Here is a 26,508-nt window from a genome sequence, read left to right on the forward strand (position 1 = left end):
GTTTAAGCAATTCTCCCACCTCAGCCTCCCAGGACGACAGGCGGGCGTCACTACGCCCGGCTAATTTTTGTATTTTTAGTACAGGCGAGGAGTTTCATCATGTTGGTCAGGATGGTCTCGAGCTCCTGACCTCAGGTGATCCACCCGCCTTGGCCTTCCAAAGTGCTGGGATTACAGGAGTGAGCCACTGCGCCCGGCCATGTGGTCTTATTCTTTTAAAAATTATTTGTTGCATGTATCTGTTCATCCATTCTATTTATATACCTGCAGAAAGAAATCCTGGTTACAGTCCTCACCAAATGTTAATACTAATTAGTTTTAGTTGGTGGAAGTTTGGGCTGTTTTCTTCTTTGTACTTCTCCTTCCTATCATAGCGCACTGCATCCTTGAACTCCCAGGTTTAATTGACCCCCTTGCCCCAGCTTCCCTTGGTAGTTGGGACTACAGGTATGCACCACCACACCCGGCTCATTTTATTGATTTATTTATTTAATTTTGTAGACTCGAGGTCTTGCTATGTTGCCCAGGCTGCTCTTGAAATCCTGGCCTCAAGCAATCCTCCCACCTTGGATTCCCAAAGTGCTGGGATTACAGGCATGAGCCACTGCGCCTGGCCCTGGGCCACTGATCTTTTTACAGTTGTTCCCCATTGTATAGAGGCAGTCTTGCATTTTAGAGAATGTTGTTGAATCTGAGCTTCTATGGTCACAGGTGTAGTTTGCTTTCCAGGGGAGGGTCATTGTGTCTTAAGGAAGAGTTAGCTCTGAGAAGGACCCATAACCCTCTCTTCTATTCCCCTAGGGCAGCAATTGAAGAGCGATATGGCAGAGATCTGCTCAGCCTCTCTAGGAAGAAGCCGTGTGGACAATCTGAAATCAAGTACGTACCAAGTTTTTTTTCTGGTTTTCAGGTTGGTTAATAACTCCTGGTAGCCTCCTTGATTCAGCAGACAGAATTACCAGGAGGTTGAAGTGTGCTGGCTGAAAATATATATATATTATTTTGGGAAATGAGATCTCACTATTTTGTCCAGGCTGGGCTCAGACTCAAGATCCTCAGTCAGGCTCAGCGGCTCATGCCAGTAACCCCAGCACTTTGGGAGACCGAGGCAGGTGGATTGCTTGAGCCCAGGAGTTCGAGACCAGCCTTGGCGAGTTGGCAAAACCCCATCCCTACTAAAAATAGAAAAATTAACTGGGTGTAGTGGCCCATGCCTGTAGTTTTAGCTACTTGGGAGACTGAAGTGGGAGAATCATTTTAGCCCAGAAGGTAGAGGTTGCATTAGCTGAGATCATGCCACTGCATTCCAGCCTGGGTGTCAGAGCAATATTCTGTCTCAAAAAAAAAAAAAAAAAAAAAAAAATTCCTTGTGCCTCAGCTGCCCAAGTCACTGGGACTGTAAGTGCATGTCACTATACTTGGCCTGAAATAAACTGTTTTGTGTTTTTCTTATTTTCAATTGTGAAAAATCTAGACAAGCAGAAAAATGGCTAAAATGGACTGAGGCCACAACTTGTTATTAATACCTTCTAAGTTTTCTTGAAGTCTTTTTATATGTACCCTTTTTCATAGGTAGGGTTATGTTATATATATTTATACTAGAAATATAATAGAAGGGCTTCTTATTTGTGTGTGTGTGTATTTTATGTGTGTGTGTTTTAGAAGCAAGAGAAGACAAAAGGAAGGGCAGTGTCCTGTTTGTCCCCATTAGGACCTCTGAGGGGGCACAGACCTCTCGGCATCTCTGTAAGTGTTGATAGCAGAGACGCCCAGAGGTCTGTGTTGATATTATTTTATAATATCTATTGCATGTAAAATACCTATAAAATTATATATATGTAAAATTATGTATAAAATATAAAACCATACATATATTTTTTGGTTTGTGATAACTATAGGAGATTTGCATCATTAAAAAAACTTTTAAGTTTAGGGGTACATGTGCAAATTTGTTATATAGGTAAACATGTATTATGGGGATTTGTTATTTCATCACCCAGGTGTGAAGCCCAGTACCCGTCAGTTGTTTCTCCTGATCCTCTTCCTCCTCCCACCTGCCACCCTCTGATACGCCCCAGTGTGTGTTGTTCCCCTCTATGTGTCCATGCGTTCTCATCATTTAGCCTCCACTTATAAGTGAGAACATGTAGTATTTGGTTTTCTATTCCTGTTTTAGTTTGCTAAGGATAATAGCCTCGAGCTCCATCCGTGTCCCCATGAAGGACGTGATCTCATTCATTTGTGTGGCTGCATAGTATTCTATGGTGTAGATGTACCACATTTTCTTTATCCAGTCTATTATTGATGGCCATTTAGGTCAGTTCCATGCCTTCTTTGCATCATTTTATAATGGTCACCTTTGCATCATTTTATAATGGTCACTGTGATTATAAAATGACCATCATAAAATGGTGGTCAGAAATCATACTGTGATTACAAAATGACCATTTTATGTTGGTCATCTTATAATCACAGTATGATTTCTGTATCACGATTTTTTAATTTTTCAGTCATTCATTGAGTACTTTGAGAATACAGAAATGACCAGGACACGATGCCTACTTTGGGAATACACTCCGTCTTTTTTTTTTTTTTTTGAGCTAGAGTCTTGCTCTGTTGTCCAAGTGGAGTGCAGTGGCATGATCTCGGCCTACTGCAACTTCTGTCTCCCAGATTCAAGCAATTCTCCTGCCTCAGCCTCCTGAGTAGCTGTGGTTACAGGCACGTGCCACCATGTCCGGCTAATTTTTTGTATTTTTAGTAGAGGCAGGGTTTCACTATGTTGGTCAGACTGTTCTTAAAATCCTGACCTCAAGTGATCTGCCCACCTTGGCCTCCCAAAGTGCTGGGATTACAGGCATGAGCCACCATGCCTGGCCCAAATTTTCAGTTCTAATGTTGACCATTGTCACAGAGATGTCATTGTATGTAGGCTCTGGCAGGAATGGATTTTAAAAGTGTCAGTTCATATTGATCTTTCCAATTCTAATTTTATAGCCCTAACTTTATAGGGCTTTATGTAATGTTTATGTTTGTATTTCTTTCCTCTTGTATTGAAGACCTGACAATATTAGTATAATTATTTGCCTTATTTGGTAATATGTATATAAAATCATTTAAAAATAATATCAATATTGCTACTAACAGTAAAGCGTTTAAATAAAGCTTAAGATTTCTTTGCAGCTCCTTTTGATCTTAGACTATAGTAGGGCACTTAAACATTTATTTTCTCTTTGGGATCATTAACCAATTTTACTGATAGTTAAGTTTATTTATTTCAGTTTGTTTTAAATTATAGGGATTGCTTTCTTTTTCCTTTTCATTTAGTTTTACGTTTTTTGAATATGTAAAACATTTGCATGTCCAAGGGTCCAGACTACATCAACTTAGACAAGTTTCACTGTAATTCAGGAATGGTTTAGAACATTTTATGGGGGATAAGTGGGCCAGTTGACCAAAACACACTTGTTCGTTTATGAAGAAAGCATAAGGTATTAGCAGTGTACCGAAAAACTTTTGAGGTGATATGATGGAAAATGGCCATAGTCTCTCTATTACTTCTTGCAAAAGATATTTAGCAGAATGAATCTGACCTGAAATGATATTTCTTATTTCCTTACATATTTGACGTTTGCCCTGTTACTTGGTAAATTCAGAGAGACTGCAACACAGTCTTTTCTGTTGCTTGATAAAAGCCAGTCAGTTCCTTCTAAGAGTATACCTGAGAGAGGAAGTGGCAGTACGATATAAGAACTGGGATTGTTTCCAAGGCTGAAATGAAACTCTGTTTAGGTGACTTGTTTTTGTCACCCCATGACATGATCTTCAGGAAGATGTTCTAGAGGACAGTGGATGATTTTGCTTATCCAGGGGACTAGCTAGGATTTTTCACCTCAGGCTACCCTGAGAGACTGAAGCCTATGATGGGACCTGTTAGGGCTTAAGACCAACGTGCTTTTTAAAAGCGTGATAGAATAGTTTCCTTTTCCACAGCGGAGAACACCATGGAGAAGAGAGGGTGAATGTTGCTAGGCCACCATTCCCACGGTTCAGATTTCACAACTGGATTGTCATTTTGTCCCAAATAGGAGGAAAGACAATGAAATGATGATGTGATAACAAAACGGATGACAAATGACATGCAGATGGGGCTGCTCTTTGAGGGGCAAGTCAGTCACTCGTGATGGGAGAAAAAAATTTAAAAATTGAGACAGACGGTGTAGCTGTAAGACTGACCTTTCAACCCCATGACTCACTATAGGGAAAGAATTCCAGTTGTGTCTCCTATCACATACCTTTCTTTTTCCATTCTTTGAAGACAAACGAGCATCACTGAAGAGTGGATTTATTAATTCAAGTTGACCATTGGTGCATTTGTTTGAATATGGACACTTTTAATTTTTATTTTATTTTGGAGATGGAGTATTGCTCTGCTGCCCAGGCAGGAGTGCAGTGGTGGCAATCTTGGCTCACTGAAACCTCTGCTTCTGGGGTTCAAGCAGTTCTTGTGCTTCAGCTTCCCAAGTAGCTGGGATTATAGGCACATGCCACCACATCTGGGTAATTTTTGTATTTTTAGTGGAGAAGGGGTTGCACCACATTGGCCAGGCTGGTCTTGAACTCCTGATCTCAAGTGATCCTCCCACTTTGGCCTCCTGAAGTGCTGGGATGACTGGCATAAGCCACTGCACCCGGTCTGGATATGGACAGTGTTATAATGTGTTGTACTCCTTGAAAAATTGTATATAAGATGGGTAAAGTGAATGGAGAATGTGCAGTTAAGCTGTCCTGCTTAATGTATTTGTAATAACTGGTGCAAATGTTCATGCAAGGAAAGGCAGAGAGAAATAAGAACATTTGTTTTGAGATAAATAGAGTGGGAAAGGTGAGGTAGCTGAAAGAAGGGGACAGCTGGAAAATACAGGGCCTTTAATTTCTAGAATAGCAGAATTTGCCATATATACATACATATGTGTGTGTGTGTGTGTGTGTGTGTGTGTGTGTGTGTGTATAAATGATGCATTATCTTATGCAGCTGTGGTAGGGGACCATGAGTTTACAAAATCCCAACGCTCTTTGGGTAGGTGGGATTTGGAGCTCCAGATTACCAAATTTCATCAGAGTGGTCTGAAGAATCCTAAGCAAAAAATTTAGAGTGGTCCTGGGTATCAGCAGAAGCAATAAATGGCAGAAATAGTCATGCAAAGACTGTAGATACTAGAAATAATGATCCAAAAAACAAGTACATACAGTATGTTTAAAGAAAAGAGTGGAGGCCAGGCACGGTGGCTCAAGCCTGTAATCCCAGCACTTTGGGAGGCCGAGGCAGGTGGATCACAAGGTCAAGAGATCGAGACCATCCTGGTCAACATGGTGAAACCCCGTCTCTACTAAAAATACAAAAAATTAGCTGGGCATGGTGGCACGTGCCTGTAATCCCAGCTACTCAGGAGGCTGAGGCAGGAGAATTGCCTGAACCCAGGAGGTGGAGGTTGCGGTGAGCCGAGGTTGCGCCATTGCACTCCAGCCTGGGTAACAAGAGAGAAACTCCGTCTCAAAAAAAAAAAAAAAAAAAGAAAGAAAGAGATAAATAGAGTGGGAAAGGTGAGGTAGCTGAAAGAAGGGGACAGCTGGAAAATACAGGGCCTTTAATTTCTAGAATAGCAGAATTTGCCATATATACATACGTGTGTGTGTGTGTGTGTGTGTGTGTGTGTAAATGATGCATTATCTTATGCAGCTGTGGTAGGGGACCATGAGTTTACAAAATCCCAACGTTCTTTGGGTAGGTGGGATTTGGAGCTCCAGATTACCAAATTTCATCAGAGTGGTCTGAAGAATCCTAAGCAAAAAATTTAGAGTGGTCCTGAGTATCAGCAGAAGCAATAAATGGCAGAAATAGTCATGCAAAGACTGTAGATACTAGAAATAATGATCCAAAAAACAAGTACATACAGTATGTTTAAAGAAAAGAGTGAATTAAGAGCATGAGTAAGGTGACATTCAGAGGTATCCAAGAAATTTTAAAAGGGAATCAGATAGAACTTATATAAATAAAATATAAAATACTTAAGAATTCAGTAGATGAGATGCTTTAAGTAACACACTAACTACAATTGAAGAGGGAATTCAAAAAGTAGAAACGAGAAAAAACACAAGGGGCTGGGGACAAGGTTTGGGAAAACGTTTGTTGGTCAAAGTATACAAAATATCAGTTAGGAGGAATAAGTTCAGGAGACCTATTGTACAACATGATGACTATAATAATAACAATGTATTATATTATTGAAAACCACTAAGAGAGTAGATTTTAAGTGTTTTCACCACAAAAAGTGGTAAGTACACCAGGTAATACATATGTAACTTAGCTCTGTTGAGCCATTCCACAATGTACATATTTCAAAACATTATTTTGTATATGATAAACATATACATTTTTTTGTCAAGTAAATAAATACATTTCAAAAAAAAGAAAAAGAAAAATTATCTGGAATTCACCACACACAAAAAATCAGAGATTAAAAGTAAAGAAAAATTAAAAGACATGGAGAATAGAATGAGAAGGTCAATGCATACCTAATTAAAGTTCCAGAAGAGAGAATAGAAACAATGAGAAGAAATTTTTAAAGCAACAGAGCTTGACAATTTTCTAGAATTGATGGGAGCCATAAATCTTCAGATTCAGGAAGCAAAATAAATCCTAAGAATGATAAATTAAAAGGAAATTCACAAGTACACAAGAATGGTCAAACTGAGTAAGATCCAAGTTAATGAACAAGTCCTAAAGGCATCCAGAAAGAATGATTACCTATTAAGGAGCATTTATTAGAGCAACAACTGATTTTTTAAACAGCAATGATGAAGCCAGAGACTGCAGAATTGTATCCTTAAAGTACTGAGAGGAAATAACTATCAACCTGGAATTTGTATTCCTGCAAAAATTATTTTTCAAGCAAGAAGTAAAAAAAAGATGGAATTAAACAAAAAATTAGAGTTAACTATGAGCAGATCTTCAATAAAGGAACTTATAAAAAAAATATACTTCAGGAAGAAGGAAAATAATCCAGGACAAAAAGTCTGAAATGCAAGAAGGAATAGTGAGCAAAGAATATAGCACATGTGGATAAATCTAAATAGTTTATAAATAAATGGTATTAATATCAACTTGGGTGATTTAAAAAAAAAGATGGAGCCAAAATATTGGACATTAAAAGCTTATAACTTGTTAGGAAGGATAATCAGAGTTAAAGCATTCTTAGGTATTTTATTGCTGAGGATAAGTAAAATATTAACCTTGAGTAAGCAGATTCTTCATGTCAAGCCACCAGATGAGAATAGAGCCTGGCCAATAGCTTGATTGCAGCCTGTGATGCTCTAAGCACAGAATCCAGCTAAACCCTGTTCAGATTGACAATCTACAGAACTGTGAGATAATACATGCTGCTATGTTTGTCATACAGCAGTAGAAAAATGGATACAGCCTGGTGCGGTGGCTCATGCCTTTAATCCCAGCAATTTGAGAGGCTGAGATGGGAGGATCACCTGAGATTGGGAGTTCGAGACCAGCCTGACCAACATGGAGAAACCCCGTCTCTACTAAAAATGCAAAATGAGCCAGGCATGATGGCTCATGCCTGTAATCCCAGCACTTGGGAGGCTGAGGCAGGAGAATTGCTTGAACTGGGAAGCAGAGGTTGCAGTGAGCTGAGATCACGCCACCTGGGCAACAAGAGCAAGATCCAGCCTGGGCAATAAGAGCAAAACTCTGTCTTGAAAGAAAGAAAGAAAGAAAGAAAGAAAGAAATAGAATTTGTTTAATGCTTGTCTCCTACATTAGACTCTGAGGTCTGGGACGAGGTCTGTATTGTACAATTGATTTACTAATATCTGACTCAATGCTTGGTCTGTGGTTTATGATCAATAAATATATGACGATTGACTAAATGAATGTAAATGAATGAAAAAGGAGGCAATCAGGACTATGTTTGAATTTTTCCTTTGTTGCCTTATATTCATATTTCGAATTGCTGTACTTCGTTAATTAATTTATTTATTTTGAGATGGAGTCTTGCTCTGTTGCTCAGCCTGGAGTGCAGTGGTGTAATCTTGGCTTGCTGCAACCTCTGCCTCATGGGTTCAAGTGATTCTCCTGCCTCAGCCTCCTTGCCATGCTTTAAAGAATCACTGAGAAAAGGATCATAACTCCTATACTATCATCAGAGAAAATGAAACACAAAGAATTTTGGCATCTTGCTCTCCCCAAGTGAACAGTGAAGAATTTCTGGGATTGAAGAAAACTGGACTTCAGAAGTCTTGGTCTTTTGCTATCTTCTCTAGCTCATGGGCAAAAATTGGTCTGTAGGTTCTAAGTTAAGATATGGGCAGAGAGAAGCATGCAAAGGCCTTATAATAAGATTGTGCAGAGAATTTCCAGAACTGAAATTATGTATGTGCTTGTTTTCTTTAGCACCCTGAAGCAGGCCCTTGAAGTCTTCAAACAGCGTAAGTGATTTTCTTTTTTAAAAAATATTCATTGTCCTTGGCAAGCTCTGTGTGTGTCATCAAAGGTGTGTTTTAATTTGAACAGCAGTTTCATATTGGGCGAAAAAAACTTAGAGCAACTCCTAAGATGAGACAAAGCTCTGCAGGCTCGAAATGAGCTGGAGACCCTGTGCACCCGCACATCACGATGTGTGTCTGCCTTATTTAGAGCGGTGCTTCTCACACTTGCATGAGCATCAGAATTACCTGGAGGGCTTGTTATTGGCACAGATTCCTGGGACCCATCCCCAGAGTTTCTGATTCAGGAAGTCTGGAATGGGGCCTAAGAGTCTGCATGTCTCTTGTATTCCCAAGTGATGCTGAGGCCACTGGTCCAGGGACCGTGCTGAGAATGGCTGCCTCAGAGGATTATCTATACTTCTCAGGTCTAACTCAAAGACACTGTCACCCAAGAGCTCCTCCACACCTCCACCTGCCTCAGCCAGACTGTCTACAATCTAACCCCTTGCATGTTCTTATTCTCAGTCTAGTTTCCTTCTCCCAGAGCCACCTCTGCAGGGCTTCAGACTTTGGGACTGTGTTGTGAGTGTCTTGCCATTTCTCCCAGATCACCAGACATTTGTATCCAGAATAAACTTAATTACAGTAAGCATCAAAGGAAGCACTGTCTCGGTTCCCTCACCTCCTACTCTAATCTGCCTGTAGCCCCACCACTCACCTGGAACTGCCCTCTCCAAGAACACAAGCAACCTTTGGGTTACTAAGTTTAGGGGATAATTTGGGACTTCTTTTAGCCTGACTCTTCAAAAGCATTCTGCACTGTTGTTCATTTCTTTCTTCGGGAAACCTGCATCCCTTCTGAATCCCTTGGATTCTTCTTGCTTCTCTGGCTACTTATTTGTCCCTTTCCATATTACAGATCCTCAGAGCCTGGTTCTATCCCTTCTCTTCTCAGTCTGCTTAGAAAAACTCATCCTTGTCCCTGGCATCAGCTATCACCTTGACATAGAGTGTACAGATCCATGTTTTCAGTCCAGAACTTTCTAAGCACCAGAGCTTACCTCCTGTTGCCTACTTAATGTTTCTTCTTGGGTGTTTCAAAGGCACTTTAAATTCAAAATGTTTGCAACTGAGCTCATGATCTTCCAAGCTGATTGCCTAAGGAAGTTGAGATCTGTTTATTTTTATTTTTTATTTTTATTATTTTATTTTATTATTATTATTTTTTGAGATGGAGTTTCACTCTTGTTACCCAGGCTGGAGTGCAATGGCCCGATCTCAGCTCACCACAACCTCCGCCTCCTGGTTCAAGCAATTCTCCTGCCTCAGCCTCCCGAGTAGCTGGAACTACAGGCATGCGCCACCATGCCCAGCTAATTTTTGTATTTTTAGTAGAGACGGAGTTTCACCATGTTGACCGGGATGGTCTCGATCTCTTGACCTCGTGATCCACCCGCCTCGGCCTCCCAAAGTGCTGGGATTACAGGTGTGAGCCACCGCGCCCAGCCTTATTTTTATTTTTTTTTCAAGTCAGGGCCTCACTCTGTCACCCAGGCTGGAGTGCTGCACATTCACAGCTCACTGCAGCCTCAAACTCCCAGGCTTAAGCGATCCTCCAGCCTCAGTCTCTTGAGTAGCTGGGACCACAGCTGGTAACAGGTGGTAGCATGCACCACCATGTCTGGCTAATTTTTTACTTTTCATAGAGATGGAGTCTCATTATATTGTCCAAACTGGTCTTGAGCTCCTGGGCTCAAGTCATCCTCCAGCCTTGGCCTCTCAAAGTGCTGAGATTACAGGTATGAGACACTGCACTTGGCCATTGAGATCTGTCTTTTTAGAACCACATCCTGTTTGTCTCCTTAAGAAGTCTTATTTATTTATTCATTTCTCCCCAGGGTCAGGATTCTATGTCCTAGAAATGATCCCTTTTGGCCAGTTGCGGTGGCACATACCTGTAATCCTAGCAGTTTGGGAGGCCAAGGTGGGCGGATCAGCTGAGGTCAGGAGTTGAGACTAGCCTGGCCACCATGGCAAAACCCCATCTCTACTAAAAATACAAAAGTTAGCCAGGCATGGTGGCGTGTGCCTATAGTCCCAGCTACTCTGGAGGCTGAGGCATGAGAATCACTTGAACCTGGGAGGCAGAAGTTACAGTAAGCTAAGATCTTGCCACTGCACCCCAGCATGGGTGACAAAGTGAGACTGTTTCAAAAAAAAGAAAAAAGAAGTGATTCCTTCTTCACTCCTCTCATTCAGCCTTTTAAGAGGAGAACCCAGTGGGAGGTAGTTCTCTCCTGTTTTGGATTTATTTTCTTGCTTGGAATGGGGTATTCTGATTTTATCACATTTCCTGAGAGTGGTGAAGGCTAATTTAGAAAGGAAATAGAAAGTCTTTGGAAATACCAATGTCAGAATTGTCAGAGTTCATCTCTGTTGGGGTGAGGTTCTATTTCTCTTCATCTTTTTGAGGCTAAGGAGTCATTTTCTTTCTGTGTTGGTCATCTCTGCTTTTCTTGAGTAGGTAATTATTTATTTGGTCTGAGTCTGGAGGGAAATGGAAGACATAAGTCATCGTAGTGCCCGCAGCATCCTTTCTTAATTTCTCACTTCTCATTTCCACTTTGTGGCCTTTGGTTATAACTGTAACTTGGAATTCAGCCAACAGATTTCTATTCAGTTCCTATTATCTGAATGTGATGACAAGCAGAAGTTGGGCGATCCAGGGTGAATCGCTGGCACATTGGTTTTCAAGGGGTCCTATTCAGTGCTAATATTCTTCAGGCCTGTTACTCAGAATCCACCTCTAAAACTTTCTATTTCTCAGAATACCTGGTGCTTCTAAGCTAAGGATTTTAACATAACAGTATGTCTAATACGTGCTTAAAGTGTTTCTGTAGCTAGTTGAGTAGTTCTGGACATTTGTAAATGTTAGCTAAATATTCATTTTAACCTTTTCATAGACGGTGTCTTCTTCCCTCTGTAACTCATCAATGAATACGTTTCTCAAGGTAGAGACAGTATCTTTTCATGTTCCTTTTATGCACTGTAAGGCCAAGCATGGTGTGGCCCAAGGTCAAACCTCAGCATAGGCTGGGTCTCCTAAACATTTTTTTGGGCTTTACTTTACTTGCTTTCTTTTTTCCTAAAAAGAAAAAAAAAAAATAAGTTTTATTTTCTTATTATTAAAATAATATTTATTTATCTCAAAAATCCAATGGAGACAACTAACTGTAAAGAAGATAGTAAGTGCTGGAATTTTCACTTCTCAGTGATTGTCTCTAGACATTTTAATGCAATTAAACATATATACATTTAATATATATGTATTTATTCATATACATAAATAGAATTATTACCATGGCAGAGTCCACAATTTCTGGGATGGGGCCAGATATGCTTTAATATTGTTTTTAAAATGAAAATGATCATTTTAAAATCATGCTAGTAGTTTGGTATATATCTTTCCAGACTTTATTCTGTGCATTTACAACTCTCCCTTTTAATTATAGATGCACATATACATAGAGGTATGAATAAGTTTTTATGCTGTTCTACTATACATATCTCTCTATAGTTTGCTTTTTTACTTAGCAATATATCATAGACAACTTTTCATTTCAATTCATATAGATCTGCCTGATTCTTTTACATTTAAAAAATTTTGTTTCTGCCGGGCGTGGTGGCTCACGCCTGTAATCCTAGCACTTTGGGAGGCTGAGGCGGGTGGATCACGAGGTCAGGAGATCGAGACCATCCTGGTCAACATGGTAAAACCCCGTCTATACTAAAAATACAAAAATTAGCTGGGCATGGTGGCACGTGCCTGTAATCCCAGCTACTCAGGAGGCTGAGGCAGGAGAATTGCCTGAATCCAGGAGGCGGAGGTTGTAGTGAGCCAAGATCGCGTCATTGCACTCCAGCCTCGGTAACAAGAGTGAAACTCTGTCTCAAAAAAAAAAAAAAAAAAAAAAAATTTATTTCTAAAAAATGCCAGATTTGCTCCAGAAATGTTGTGCTTTTCCCCCCTACCTGCCCCCTCAACAGTGCTGTTTCTTTCCCATGCTTGCCAATATCAAGAATTTTGTGCTTTAAAAATTTTGCCCAGCTGGGCACGGTGGCTCATGCCTGTAGTCCCAGAACTTTGGTAGGCTGAGGTGGGCAGATCTTGAGGTCAGGAGATTGAGACCAGCCTGGCTAACATAGTGAAACCCTGTCTCTACTAAAAATACAAAAATTAGCCCGTTGTGGTGGCACATACCTGTAGTCCCAGCTACAGAATTGCTTGAACCCGGGAGGTGGAGGTTGCAGTGAGCAGAGACCATGCTATCACACTCTAGCCTAGGTGATAGAGTGAGACTTTGTCTCAAAAAAAAGATTTTTTTTTGCCCAACTGAAAGGTTTGCATTTTAAGGTTTTGCATTTTTTCAATAGTTTTAAGGCTGGGTATATTTTCAAATGTTTATTGGCCATTTAGCCACTCTCTTTTGAATTTCATGTTCTTTAACTTTTTTAAATACTGGAATACATATTTTTATTTTGATTTGTGGAAGCTCTTTTGATATAGTTATTTTCTCTTTGTTATATAAATTGCAAATATGTTTCCAGTTTGTCATGTATCTTTTTTCAAGAGAATTAAATAGTTTGTTGATTACACTTGATAATGGATGATACGCAAGCTTCATTCCCATCTATAATTTAATCTGATGCCATTATTCAACTAGATATATTGCATGGGATGTGCCAGCAATCATTTTTGTGACCAATAATTTCATGATTTTGCTTGGGTAATCCCTTTTAATGGTGAACTTCACACCACAACAGTAACTATCAGTTCAATTACACCAAGGTTTCTGAAGACAATGGCTTCTCCACCCCAGCAGGTTTTATGTAAATTCCAAATAGAACCTGGCATCACCCTGAAGGAATTCTAACTTCACGCTATTGTGGAAATGTACCAAGATGGCTTTAGAGTAGACTAACTTTACACAGCACATTAAAAAAATAAAGACGTTTATTCAGTATCACGATCAGACTATTACATTTAGCAATCAACAGCATGGGTGCAAAAATAAATCTACATGAAAGCCCTTTGTTGGACTGCTTTACACTTTCCACAGAACAGAAACTAAAACAACCTGTAATACAATTAGTCACAAATACAGTCCTTGAGTTTTTTGTTCATACACATAAGTATTTGTCTAAAACATGTCTTCTAGGGCTGGGCATGGTGGCTTCCAGCACTTCGGGAGGCCAAGGTGGGCTGATCACTAGATCAGGAGATTGAGACCATCCTGGCCAACATAGTGAAACCCCGTCTCTACTAAAATACAAAATATTACCCAGGCATGGTGGCACGCACCTGTAGTCCCAGCTACTCAGGAGGCTGAGGCAAGGGAATCACTTGAACTCAGGAGGTGGAGATGGCAGTGAGCTGAGATTGTGCCACTACACTCCAGCCTGAGTGACACAGCAAGACTGCGTCTGAAACAAAACAAAACAAAACAACAACAACAAAAAACAAAACAAAACATGCCTTCTTTGTAGGAGCTAGGCCTTGCCACCACTGTGCTTGGCTGAGTTCACAGATCTGCTATAACATGTAGCTTCCCTGTCACTTCTCTGGCTCTCCTCTCCTGCTAAGCTTTGCTTCCTAATTAAAATCTTCTGCCACTGCCATAGCTACTGCTGGTACCGGAACCACCATAGCCTCCTTGATTTCATGGTTTGACAAAGTACTGGTCTCCACCAGTATAGGGGCTGAAGCATCTGCCTCCAAAGTTTCCTCCCTTCATGGGACCAAAATTTGAAGACTGATTGTTGCATTTTCAAAATCATTGTAGCTTCCACTATCTCCAAAATTGCTTCCACATTACCAAATCCATTCAAGCCATCCTCACTGCCACCACATCCACCTCCACCACAGCCACCATGACCACAGAAGTTTCCTCCACGACTAAAGTTGTCATTCCCACTGAAACCACCTCCATGACCACCACCAAAGTTTCCAGAACCACTTGGACCTCTTCAGCTTGGTGAAGCACTAGCCAGCTCTTGCTCTGACAGGGCTTTCCTAACTTCACAGTTGTGGCCATTCACAGTATGGTATTTCTGAATGACAGTCTTATCCACGGAGTCATGGTCTTTAAAGGTTACAAAGGCAAAGCCCCTTTTCTTGCCACTGCTTTGGTCAGTCATGATTTCAGTCACTTCAAATTTTCCATATTGTTCAATATAATCTCTTAAGTGATGTTCTTTAGTGTCTTCTTTAATGCCACCAAACAAATTTTTTTTCACAGTTAAGTGGGCACCTGGTCTTTGAGAATCTTCTCTTGAGACAAGTCTCTTTCATTCCACAACTCTTCCATCCACTTCGTGTGGCCTTGCATTCATGGCTGCATCCACCTCATCCACAGTGGCGTAGGTGACAAACTCACAGCCCCTGAAGTGCTTGGTGTTTGGATCTCTCATGACCACACAGTCTGTAGCATTCCCCATTGCTCAGAATGGCTTCTCAGGCTCTCGTCGGTTGTTTTAAAGCTCAACCCTCCAATGAAGAGCTTCCTCAGCTGGTCCGGCTCTTAGGAGACTCTGATTTAGATATGACAGCAGGGAGAAGAGAGACTTTAATAATGCTTCTTCAGCAGTGTCCACGGGCAGAAAGGGCTGTCATGTAGCTTTTAACCTTCTTCAAGGTTGTTTTAATACCCGCAAGTTTAAATAATTTTCTTAGATCAATCTGACCATTTTTCAGTCTTTCTAGCTTTATCTGTCAGTCTTTTTAGCTTTACTGCCATGCTTTGATGTTTTCTTAGAACAAGTAAAAGTTTATTTTTTTCTATTACAAAGGCAGGCCATGCTCCTTGTAAGGATCTTAAAAGATAAAAGGAAAAAATCACCAATAATCTTTCTACCCAGAGATAACTATTGGTAGCCAAAATTCTGGCATATGACCTTTCTTATAAATGTTCAGGCTCATGAGATGTTAGAAATGGAAGGAAACTTAGATGTCATCTGCAGAGAATGAAGAATCAAATTTGTAATTGTGGTGGCTTTGGTAATGTCTCCTAGGATGTAACCTTCATGAAATGGGACTTGCTGCTTTTCTTCCTAGTCCTGGGCACCATAGGTTAGTAATAGTTAGTGCTAGGAGGCTAAGCTAAAGATTTTCTAGCTTTGGCTGAGTGTGGTGGCTCATACCTGTAATCCTTTGGCCAAGTGCGGTGGCTCACACCTGTAATCCTAGCACTTTGGGAGGCTGAGGCGAGCAGATTGCCTGAGCTTAGGAGTTCGAAACCAGTCTGGGCAACACGGTGAAACCCAGTCTCTACTAAAAATACAAAAAAATTAGCTGGGCATGGTGGTGTGCGCCCATAGTCCCAGCTATTCAGGAAGCTGAGGCAGGAGAATTTCTTTAATCCGGGAGGCGGTGGTTGCAGCAAGTCAGGATCACGCCACTGCATTCCAGCCCGGGTGACAGACAGAGACTCTGCCTCCAAAAAAGAAGAAAAAAAATGTCTAGCTTTGATCTTAGCAGCCAGGGCAATGCTGGACATATGGAGGGGTTCAATAAATGTTGGTGACCAAATGAAGTGATGCTGATTTTACCACTTACTCCAGTATTTTATATATACATATTGATTTATTTTGTTTGATTTTATATATTTGAATTTAGACATATGTAGATCTTGATTTTTTTTAATTTTTTTTTTTTTTTTTTTTTTTTTTGCAGAAGTAGACAGTGTGGCACAATGTCATATTCAGCTTGCACAGAGTTTAAGAGAAGAGGCCAGGAAGATGGAAGAATTCAGGGAAAAGCAAAAACTACAACGAAAAAAGGTTGGGTTTGCATGTGTGTTCAGATGTTTCCTTTCCTCCTATAGAAAACCGCAGGCTTGCTTGTTCGTTGTACTCCTCAGCTCAGCTCCCACCATCATGCAACCGTGACCTGAGAAATTATTTTTTGGAGTCCCCACATAGGGACTCAGTCCAGATGGCTATCTGCATTTCTGCACCCCAGGCCAGTGCCCTTTTTAAAAGTTCTTGTAGGACTCAGGGGTCCAGCTTGCATTCCTCTTCTTTTCAGATCTGCTGCCACTATTCAGACTATGAATGGAAAGGGGGAACCGTCTGACTTCAGTAGAATCTAGAACATCCCAGCTGGAGGGCTCCCAAGGCACACTCCTCATCCTGAACAAGGCAATAAGGGAAGGGAGACGTAGTGGGAGAGACTCCCACTGCCCCTGAAGACCATAATGTAGTCCAACTACCCTACTGCACAAATGGGAAAACTAAAGCCCTGGGAATTCCAAGTCCTTTTGTCTTCAAAGCAGCTATTTATAGGCTCTTTTTCATTCATGGGATTTACTCTAATCAACTACATGGAAGAAGTAGGGTGAACAAGAGTTAATAAAACTGGTAAATGTTTGGGATCAAGAAAAGAAGTCCAGGCTTATATCAAAGTATTAGACTAGACTAGCCACAACTCTATTCTCTCTCCCAGCCCTCCTTTTTTTTGAGATGGAGTTTTGCTCTTGTTGCCCAAGTTGGAGTGCAATGGCACCATCTTGGCTCACTGCAACCTCTGCATCCCGGGTTCAAGCAATTCTCCTGTCTCAGCTTCCTGAGTAGCTGGGATTACAGGTGTGCACCGCCACACCTGGCTAATTTTTTTTTGTATTTTTAGTAGAAACAAGGTTTCATCATATTGCCCAGGCTGGTCTCAAACTCCTGACCTCAGGTGATCGGCCCGCCTTGGCCTCCCAAAGTGCTGGAATTATAGGTGTTAGCCGCCGTGCCTGGCCAACTCTATTTTCTTCTATTTTGTTCCTGAAAGACTGGATAGTCAGGCTGACCCTGCAGCCATATAGGGCTCTTTTGGAATTTTTTTCTGTGTCTGGTCTTCAAGACTGGAACCCAGGTCTCACATGGAAGACTAGCTTTTCTCTATCTGGCAGCCAAAGATGTCTACCCTGGTCTTACAGCACAGGTCTTCATGACTTTTGGTGACCTCTTTCACCCTTCCTGGGGGTCCCTTTGGAAACCTTTCCTTATCCCAAGCCTGAGCTTGCTGTCTGCAATGAGCGTGTCAGACAAAAGCCAGCTGTTAAGGCTGATTCTATCCCGACCTCAGTCTCAGCAACTTTGCCTGTGGCTCTAGGTTGGAGTCTAGGTCCAGCTTCCCCGGCAGCCACTGGCATCTACGGTGGGTGGCAGCATCCTAAGAGCCTGCCTGCCTTGCCCCTACTGCTGTTTCACCAGCTGCTTTTAGCCCACTACTTCCTCCTCCATCTCATACTCGTGCTGTGCCTTTTGCCAGGAAGAAAAGGTAGAAATAAACATGGGAACATCCTGTCAAGTGCTTTGACATACTCTCTCAAGCTTGATTTCTCAGGTCGGAGGAGTGCCTCTGACCTGAATCCTTTTTCAGAGCAGAAATTGCATGCATGCGTATTAAACCCATTGGCTGGTCAGACCATTTTGGCTGATATATCCAGGACTGCCCACCTCTCTAGGGGAATTACAATTTTTCAGAATTAAAAATGTTTTAGACAACCAGAGTCTATGCACACATGATATCCCCTCAGAGGAGAGGAGAATCATTTTCTTGCATGTTTTAAGTGCCCTTGGTAGCCCTAGGCTTTTCACGGAGAGTTTTGTTAATTTTGCAAGGCTTCTGAAACTTCCTCATCCTAATAAGCTACAGAGACCAAATTATTTTAAGCTAGAATAACCTGCTCTGAACTCTGTGAAGCAATAGTGTAAGTTGCCTGTGCTCAGTCCCCTGCCACCCTCTAAGTTCCGTTTATTCTGTGTGTGTCCTACAGTGGGAAAAACCTTCACAGCTTTCTTTGAGAAGTCCAAAGTTTATGAATAAAATTGTAATTAACTTATGTGGAAATGAAGTCTGGGTTTTACTACTTCCTTATTTAGCTAGCTTTTTTTTTAAACCAGAATTATAAAACTTTGGAGAATGTGTCAATGCTAACTTCTCATTTTTCACTGGTCAGACCCATGCTTTGGTCTTTCACTTCTTGGAAATTAAGCCATTTCTACTTAACGAAAGCTATCAGTTTTTTTAAAAAATTTATTTAAGTAAATGAGGGTGCAGGAGGTACAGGTCCTGGAAGGACTGGTCAGAAGTTCAAGGTGTGCTCCCTCCAAACTAATGTTTTATGAAGGTGGTGATCAAGACATACATGGTCATCCTTCTCTCACTAAGCATGAGAGCAGGGCTGGACAGACAGACATGACCCAGGAATCATGGTAAAGTATGATGTGCCTTGCATAATGCGGGAGAAGAAGATGCCATCTGAACACACAGTGGGGACACTTAATGTCATCTGGGGGCTTGGGTAAACCGGGAAGAAGGACATTGATGCTAAAACCAGTGGGGTGAAAGGCTGTATAGAGGAATGAGACTCTCACTCATGGGTTTGGCAGGGTAGGGAGAGGTCTTAGGAGCCATTCTTAGCGATCTTGATGCTTGAGGGTCATGAGGTTTCTTCCCCAGTCCATAAATGTCCTTAGCGTGACAATAGCAACACATGATCAGTTGCTCTATCCTTTGGTGCTCATATGGTTTTGTCACCTCAGCTAAGATCGGGATGGTCATGGGAGAGTTTTGTGCTGCCTGTGTGGAGAGCCATCTCCAAACAAAGGTACCTCTGTGGTTACAGAGTCTGTGCTTCCAGTTTTTAGAATACAGCTTAAGGCTGGCATGGTGGCTCATGACTGTAATCCTAGCACTTTGCTGAGGTGAGTGGATCACTTGAGGTCAGGAGTTTGAAACCAGCTTGGCCAACATGGCAAAACCCCATTTCTATTAAAAATATGAAAATTATCCAGGTGTGATGGCACACGTCTGTAATCCCAGCTACTTGGGAAGCTGAGGCAGGAGACTCACTTGAACCCGGGGTGGCGGGTAGGCAGAGATCATGCCACTGTACTCCAGCCTAGGCAAGAGTGAGACTCTGTCTCAAAAAAAAAAATAAAAAGTAGAATACAGCTTGAGTGTGAGTAGATAGAAAAATAGGTCATGAAGCAGCTGTTCTAGTAATTTCTAGTAATTTCAGGGTTATAGGGGTCACTTGCAAGTTTCTTCTTCCTTCCCTACCCCCCCTTGCTCTTGCCCACCCCCCCTTGCTTTTCCCCACCCTATGGCAGAGATGGCTGTGTTTTTGCATTTCTCTGTGTTATCAGTAATAAAACACAGTCACATTTCCATTGGATTTGGTCTGAGCAGAAAGTCTGAGTCCCAGAAGAGACACTACCCTGAGGAGCTCTGAAAGGGCACCTTTGGCTCACTGGGTTCACTACAAATAGATCACCCTATAAGTGAACATGGACACAAGGACACATAAGTCCAGGTAGTGTAACAGACAGAGCTGGACCTGATGTCTCTGCCACAACTCATGAGTGACCTTGAGCAAAGCGTCTCACCTCTTGGGCCCCAGGATCCATGCCTGTCAGGTTAGGGAGGTGGATGGATGTTTTCTAGATTCCTGCCAAGTTTCAAAGGCCAGGAATCCATGAAGGCAGAGGGAGGAATGATAGGGGGTGAACAGGCTTGGCTGGTGGTAGAATGTTGCAGCCACCTGAGAGGTGTTTGAAGCAAGTGTTACGTAGAACTCACAGGTAAGGTGGCCTAGCTGGGGCCACAAAATATAATGTAGTAGCAGCTCCCAACTGCAAGAGTGGCCGTATGTATATTCAGTCTAGAAAAGATCTTGGAATAGACCAGCATTGCTAACTGAGCTGCTCTGTGTAGCCTGGGAAAATTGGGAACCATTATTAAATAAATAAACCCAGCTTCTCCTCCTGGCAGAGGGCCACAGTCATACATGTGGACTGCAGGTTCCTGCCTGCAGTGCCAGGGCTCTGCCATGTGTCTTTCCATGCCAGGCTCCTCTTGGAACCTTGTCTGTTCTCCGTGTCTCTATTCTCTTCGCCATTAACAGGCAAATGACCAGTTCCTGGCACTTCACTTTCACCTGGACTGGAAGATGACTGCTGGATTCTCTGAGGGCTCCTTTGAGGCTCTTCCAAGGGAATTTCATATACTCCACAAAGTTCATATTTGAAGTGAGACTATTCTCAGCATTCCATCCAGAGATCTTCGAAATTCATCTAACAATGTTTGTGTGTTATGGCAGCAGACAAAAACTTAAGTTTTGTGTGTCCGGAAGGAACTACATTTGAATTTTATTTTCAATATTGTATCATTTTTGCACAAAGTGTCATTGCTCATCTTGAATTATTGCATCTTTTAGTTGTTTTACAGTTTGGTTTTATAGAGCTATCATAAGGATAATGAGAATCTAGGGTAATAATGAGAAACAAGGGCACTGGAGTCAGGGTTCCTGGGTTCAAATTTCAGCTATTACTTGCTGTGTTACTTTGGGGTACGCTAATCAACTTCAGTACCATCAGGAAAATAGGAATGATAGTACTCACACAGTTGTGATGCGTGAAAACTGCTTAGTTTGTAAATGCTTGATAAATGAAGCTACTACGATAATGTCTAGGAAGTACATCTTTATTATTAACACCATTATTTAGGCTAACAAAATATTAACATCACAGCCACAATATAGAGTTTACTCCCAAGTGAGGCATTTACCTCACTTGGATGGGGTAAAAAGAATAGCAGGGCCAGGGGAGGTGGCTCATGCCTGTAATCCCAGCACTTTGGGAGGCCAAGGTGGGTGGATCACCTGATGTCAGGAGTTCTAGACCAGCCTGGCCAACACAGTGAAACCCCGTCTCTACTAAAAATACAAAAATTAGCAGGGTGTGGTGGTACAGGCCTGTAATCTCAGCTACTTGGGAGGCTGAATTGAAACAGGAGAATCACTTGAAGCCAGGAGTTGGAGATTGCAGTCAACTGAGATCACGTCATTGCATTCCAGCCTAGGTGACAGAGCAAGACTGTCTTAAAAAAAAATATAAAAGAGTAGAAGAACACCTTCTTTTAGTTGTCCTACAAACTCTTGTTTTCTTCATATTGACCAGGTCATGGATGTGTCACTGATGAGCTACAGAAGTGAATGTTTACAAGTACTGAATTTAACTGGGGTGATATATACTTACAGAACAAAGACCCCCTTTAAAATATAAATGGAACTTTAACAAAAGTTTTAAAATTCCTTTTTGAAACCAAAGTTCCTTGAGTCCAGATGATATGATGAGACTGCTCTAAGGTGATTAATGAGCCTCCAAGGTGTCTGAAAGTTCAGGCTTTGGTGTTTGACTGCCCAAGTTCAAAGATGGGCCCACTATTAGCTAAGAATAAGACTTTGGGCTAATTGTTTGGTCTCTCTTTTCTGAAGTTTGTGAAATGTGAGTAATCATTTTGAACACTTAACCCTCAAGATAAGCTGGTACTGATAATTATTTCTGTTTTTATTAATAGTGCTTATGATCTCTTTACAGACAGAGCTTATAATGGATGCTGTCCATAAACAAAAGAGCTTGCAATTCAAGAAAACCATGGATGTGAGTCACATTTTATTGTCTTTTTTGGGATAATGGTGACATTTTCTGAAATCCTGTGCTGTGTATGAGCATATTGCTACTCAAATAACATTTCAAAAATGTTATTATTTATTAGTACAGTGCCTTAGAGAAAACAGCCTTAAATGGTTTGGGTTTTCTTTTTTGTTGTTGTGCATATTATTACATAACCCAGAGATTAAGCTCAGCACCCAGTAGTTATCTTTTCTGCTCCTCTCCCTCCTCTCACCCTTCCTCTCAAGGAGACCCCAGCGTCTGTTATTTCCTTTTTTATATTCATAAGTTCTTATCATTTAGATTTCACTTATAAGTGAGAACATATGGTATTTGGTTTTCTGTGTCTGCATTAGTTTGCTAAGGGTGATAGCCTCCAGCTCTATCCATGTTTCCTCAAGACATGATTTCATCCTTTTTTATGTCTGCATAGTATTCCACGCTGTATATGTACCACATATTCTTTATCCAAACTGTCATTGGTGGGCATTTAGGTTGATTCCGTGTCTTTGCTATTGTGAACAGTGCTGCAGTAAACATTAACGTGCATGTGTCTTTATGGTAGAATGCTTTATATTCCTCTGGGTCTATACCCAGTAATGGGATTGCTGGGTCAAACGGTAGTTCTGCTTATAGCTCTTTGAGGAATCTCCATACTGCTTTCCACAATGGTTGAACTAATTTATACTCCCACCAACAACATATAAGGTTTCTCTTTTTTTTAAGGCCTTGGAAAGATTGAAAGTGACACTAGATAGTGGAAATACAATGGGGTTATCTTCCTGGTAACCTGGGAAAATAGAGCAAGTCAGTTTAAATATTTTAGGCCAAGATACAAAAGCATATAAAGTGTGTAATACCCTTTATCTTGTTGAATTTGCAGTTTTACCCTGTTACTATTTTGAATCTTGATTGCTTACCTATTTTATTGAATGATCCCTTTCTGTCTTAAGATATCTGAAAATTATAAAGACCTTTCCTCTAAGTAATTTATTTAAAAAATGCTTGGCAAGACAGAGATCAGACAAGTTGCTAGAAATATCTCCCTAGCTTTTATGAATCTGTTGACTCTGGATACAACAAACTGTTGTTAGAACATAGATGACTCCATCTTGATACAGAAGTATCATCATGACATTCTATAGGCAGGACGTAGTAGGGAAGTGCCACCAGTGTTGATAGCATATGCAATCTGTTCTGCTGCATTCTTTTTCTCTTTGATGCAGAAATCCCTCAAAAGCAATTGATAAATGGGGAATGATGTCAGTGTAATACAGAAATTGTGTTGGTTGATAGATGACTTTTCCCAGAACTTTTATATTTTAAACAATCTGGGGCAAGCTTTTTTATAATTACAGAGAAAGGCTTATCAAAATATCAAAATATAACTTTCCGGCCGGATATGGTGGCTCACTCTTGTAATCCCAGCACTTTGGGATGCTGAGGCGGGCGGATCACCTGATGTCAGGAGTTCGAGGCCGACCTGCCCAACGTGGTAAAACCCCATCTCTACTAAAAATACATGGTGGCATGTGCTTGTAATTCCAGTTATTTGGGTGGCTGAGGCAAGAGAATTGCTTGAACTGAGGAGGCAGAGGTTGCAGTGGGCCGAGATTGCACCACTGCCCTCCAACTTGGACGACAGAGCAGGACTACATCTCAAAAAATAAATAAATATATATATATATATGTGTGTGTATATATATACACACACACACACACATATATATGTGAACATATGTGACTCCATATAAGTATATAACTTTCTTACCTATTTCTTTTACACATCTTTAGAGCTGTATCAGCCATATCAGTGTTACAATTTTTGCTTCAGCTGTCAAAAATAATTTAGAAAATTCAGAGAAGAAAGAGAGATTATTATATTTGTCCCTTCTTTTTTTTTGCTTGCCATGTTCGTTTTTTTCTTCAAATATTCCAGGGTTTCTTAGTTTCCTTTTGTTCAGAACTTCCTGTCACTTCAGGAGAGACCTGCGAGTAACAAATACTCGTAATTATTTCAACTGAAAATGTCTTGATTTCCCTGTCATTTTAAAATCTAATTTTTAAAAATTGTAATGAAATACACATAACATTTACCATCTCGATTATTTTAAAAACTTTAATTCTAGTTGTCTCATTTTTTCTTTTTTTTAGTCGACATGTAATAATTGTACAAATTTATGAGATACAGAATGATATTTCATTATGTGTATATAATGCGTAATGATCAAATCAGGGTAATTAACATAATAACCACCTCAAACATTTATCATTTCTTTGTATTGTGAATATTTAATATCCTCTCTTCTAGCTTTTGGAAAATACAAAATAAATTACATCAAATGATTGACCATTTCCACCATATAGTGCTTCAGAACACCAAAAGGCATTTCTCCTATCTAGCCATAATTTTATATCTGTTAACCAAATTCCCCCCTCTTCCCTCATCCCTGTCCCAATTTCTGATACCATAATTCTACTGTCTACTTCTATGAGTTCAATTATGTTTTTGCTCCTACATATGAATGAGAACATACGGTATTTATCTATCTTCACTTAACATAATGTCTTCCAGGCTTATCCATGTTGATACTAATGACAGGATTTCATTCTTTTTATGGTAGAATAGTATTCCATTGTGTATATATGCCAATTTTCTTTATCTATTTATCTGTTGATGTACATTTAGGCTGATTCCATATTTGTCTACTGCGTATAGTGCTTCAATAAACATGGGGGTGCAAGTATCCCTTTGATATACTGATTTCCTTTCCTTGGGATAAATACCTGGTAGTGGGACTGCTAGATCATATATCAGTTCTATTTGTGGTGTTTAAGCCTGTAATCCCAGCACTTTGGGAGGCCGAGGCGGGTGGATCACAAGGTCGAGAGATCGAGACCATCCTGGTCAACATGGTGAAACCCCGTCTCTACTAAAAATACAAAAAACTAGCTGGGCATGCTGGCGCGTGCCTGTAATCCCAGCTACTCAGGAGGCTGAGGCAGGAGAATTGCCTGAACCCAGGAGGTGGAGGTTGCGGTGAGCCGAGATCGCGCCATTGCACTCCAGCCTGGGTAACAAGAGCGAAACTCAGTCTCAAAAAAAAAAAAAAAAAAAAAAAAAAAAAAGAAATCTCGTAGAGAAATCTCCATACGGCTCTTCTTAGTGGCTGTACTAATTAACATTCCAACCAACAGTGTGTAAGAGCTCCTTTATCTCTAAATCCTTGTCAACATTTGTTATTTTTTGTCTTTTTGATAAGAGCCATTCTAACTGGGGTGAGATGGTATCTCATTGTGGTTTGGTTTTGAGTAGTAGATATCTGATGATTAGTGATGTTGAGCATTAAAAAATATATTTGTTTACCATTTGTATGTCTTCTTTTGAGAAATGTCTACTCAGATCCATTGCTCATTTTTAAATCCAATTGTTTGTTTTTTTCTTTGCTGTTGAGTTGTTTGAGTTTCTTGTGTATTCTGGATTATCAGTCTCTTATCAGATGAATAGTTTGTATATTTTCTCCCATTGTAACCACTCTAAGTGTTCAATTGAGTGGTATTAAATACATTTATAAAATTGTATAACTGGCTGGGCACAGTGGCTCAAGCCTGTAATCCCAGCACTTTCAGGAGGCTGAGGCGAACAGGTCACCTGAAGTCAGAAGTTTGAGACCAGCCTGGCCAACATAGTAAAATCCTGTGTCTAATAAAATACAAAAATTAGCTGGGCATGGTGGTGGGCGCCAGCTGCTTGGAAGGCTGAGGCAGGGGAATTGCTTGAATCTGTGAGGCAGAGGCTGCAGTGAGCTGAAATTGTGCCACTGCATTCCAGTCTAGGTGACAGAGTGACACTCCATCTTAAAAAAAAAAAAGTTATGAAACCACCATCATCCATCTCCATACTCTTTTTATCTTATAAAACTGAAATTTGATGCCCATTAAACAATAACTTCTCAACTTCTTTCCCCAGCCCTTAGCAACCACCATTCTATGTTCTGTCTCCCTTTCATTACTTTTTTAATTAAAAAAATTTGTGAGCATATAGTAGGTTTATAAATTTATGGGGTATACATTTATGGGTACATAGGAGGTTTATAAATTTATGGGGTACATGAGATGTTTTGTTACAGGCAGGCAATGTGAAATAAGCACACCATGGAGAATGGGGCATCCATCCCTTCAAGCATTTATCCTTTGAGTTACAAATGATCCAATTACATTCTTTATTTAAAAATATGCAATTAAGTTATTATTGACTATAGTCACCATATCATGCTATCATCCTCTTCATTTTTAGAAGATATTTTCACTGGATATAGGGTTGTGTGTTAACAGTTATTTTCTTTTAGTGTTTGCAATATGTTGAGCCACTTCCTCATGGTCTCCATGGTTTCCAATAGGAAATCTGCTGTCATTGGTTTTCCCTTTTAGGTTTCCCTTTTAGGTTAGGTGTCATTTCCGTCTCTTTTAGCTTTCAGAAATTTGACTGTATGTCTT

The 26,508-nt window shown here is 40.6% G+C and overlaps 1 protein-coding gene across 2 annotated transcripts in view; it reads left to right on the forward strand.

Moving 5' to 3' along the window:
* Positions 1-26,508, forward strand: part of PSTPIP2 (proline-serine-threonine phosphatase interacting protein 2) — a 119,492-nt gene that overhangs the window by 47,421 nt on the left and 45,563 nt on the right. For both annotated transcript variants that reach the window (XR_012513110.1, XM_003924700.4), the window contains exons 3-6: positions 802-879; positions 8,468-8,502; positions 16,235-16,341; positions 21,937-21,999. Coding sequence is in view for 1 of the 2 variants with exons in the window: in XM_003924700.4 (XP_003924749.1) it covers positions 802-879; positions 8,468-8,502; positions 16,235-16,341; positions 21,937-21,999 (283 nt within the window). In the remaining variant the exon portion in view is untranslated. The remainder of the gene's footprint in view (positions 1-801; positions 880-8,467; positions 8,503-16,234; positions 16,342-21,936; positions 22,000-26,508) is intronic.

The sequence above is a fragment of the Saimiri boliviensis genome, chromosome 13 (assembly GCF_048565385.1).
Source record: "Saimiri boliviensis isolate mSaiBol1 chromosome 13, mSaiBol1.pri, whole genome shotgun sequence".
Taxonomy (NCBI): Eukaryota; Metazoa; Chordata; class Mammalia; order Primates; family Cebidae; genus Saimiri; species Saimiri boliviensis.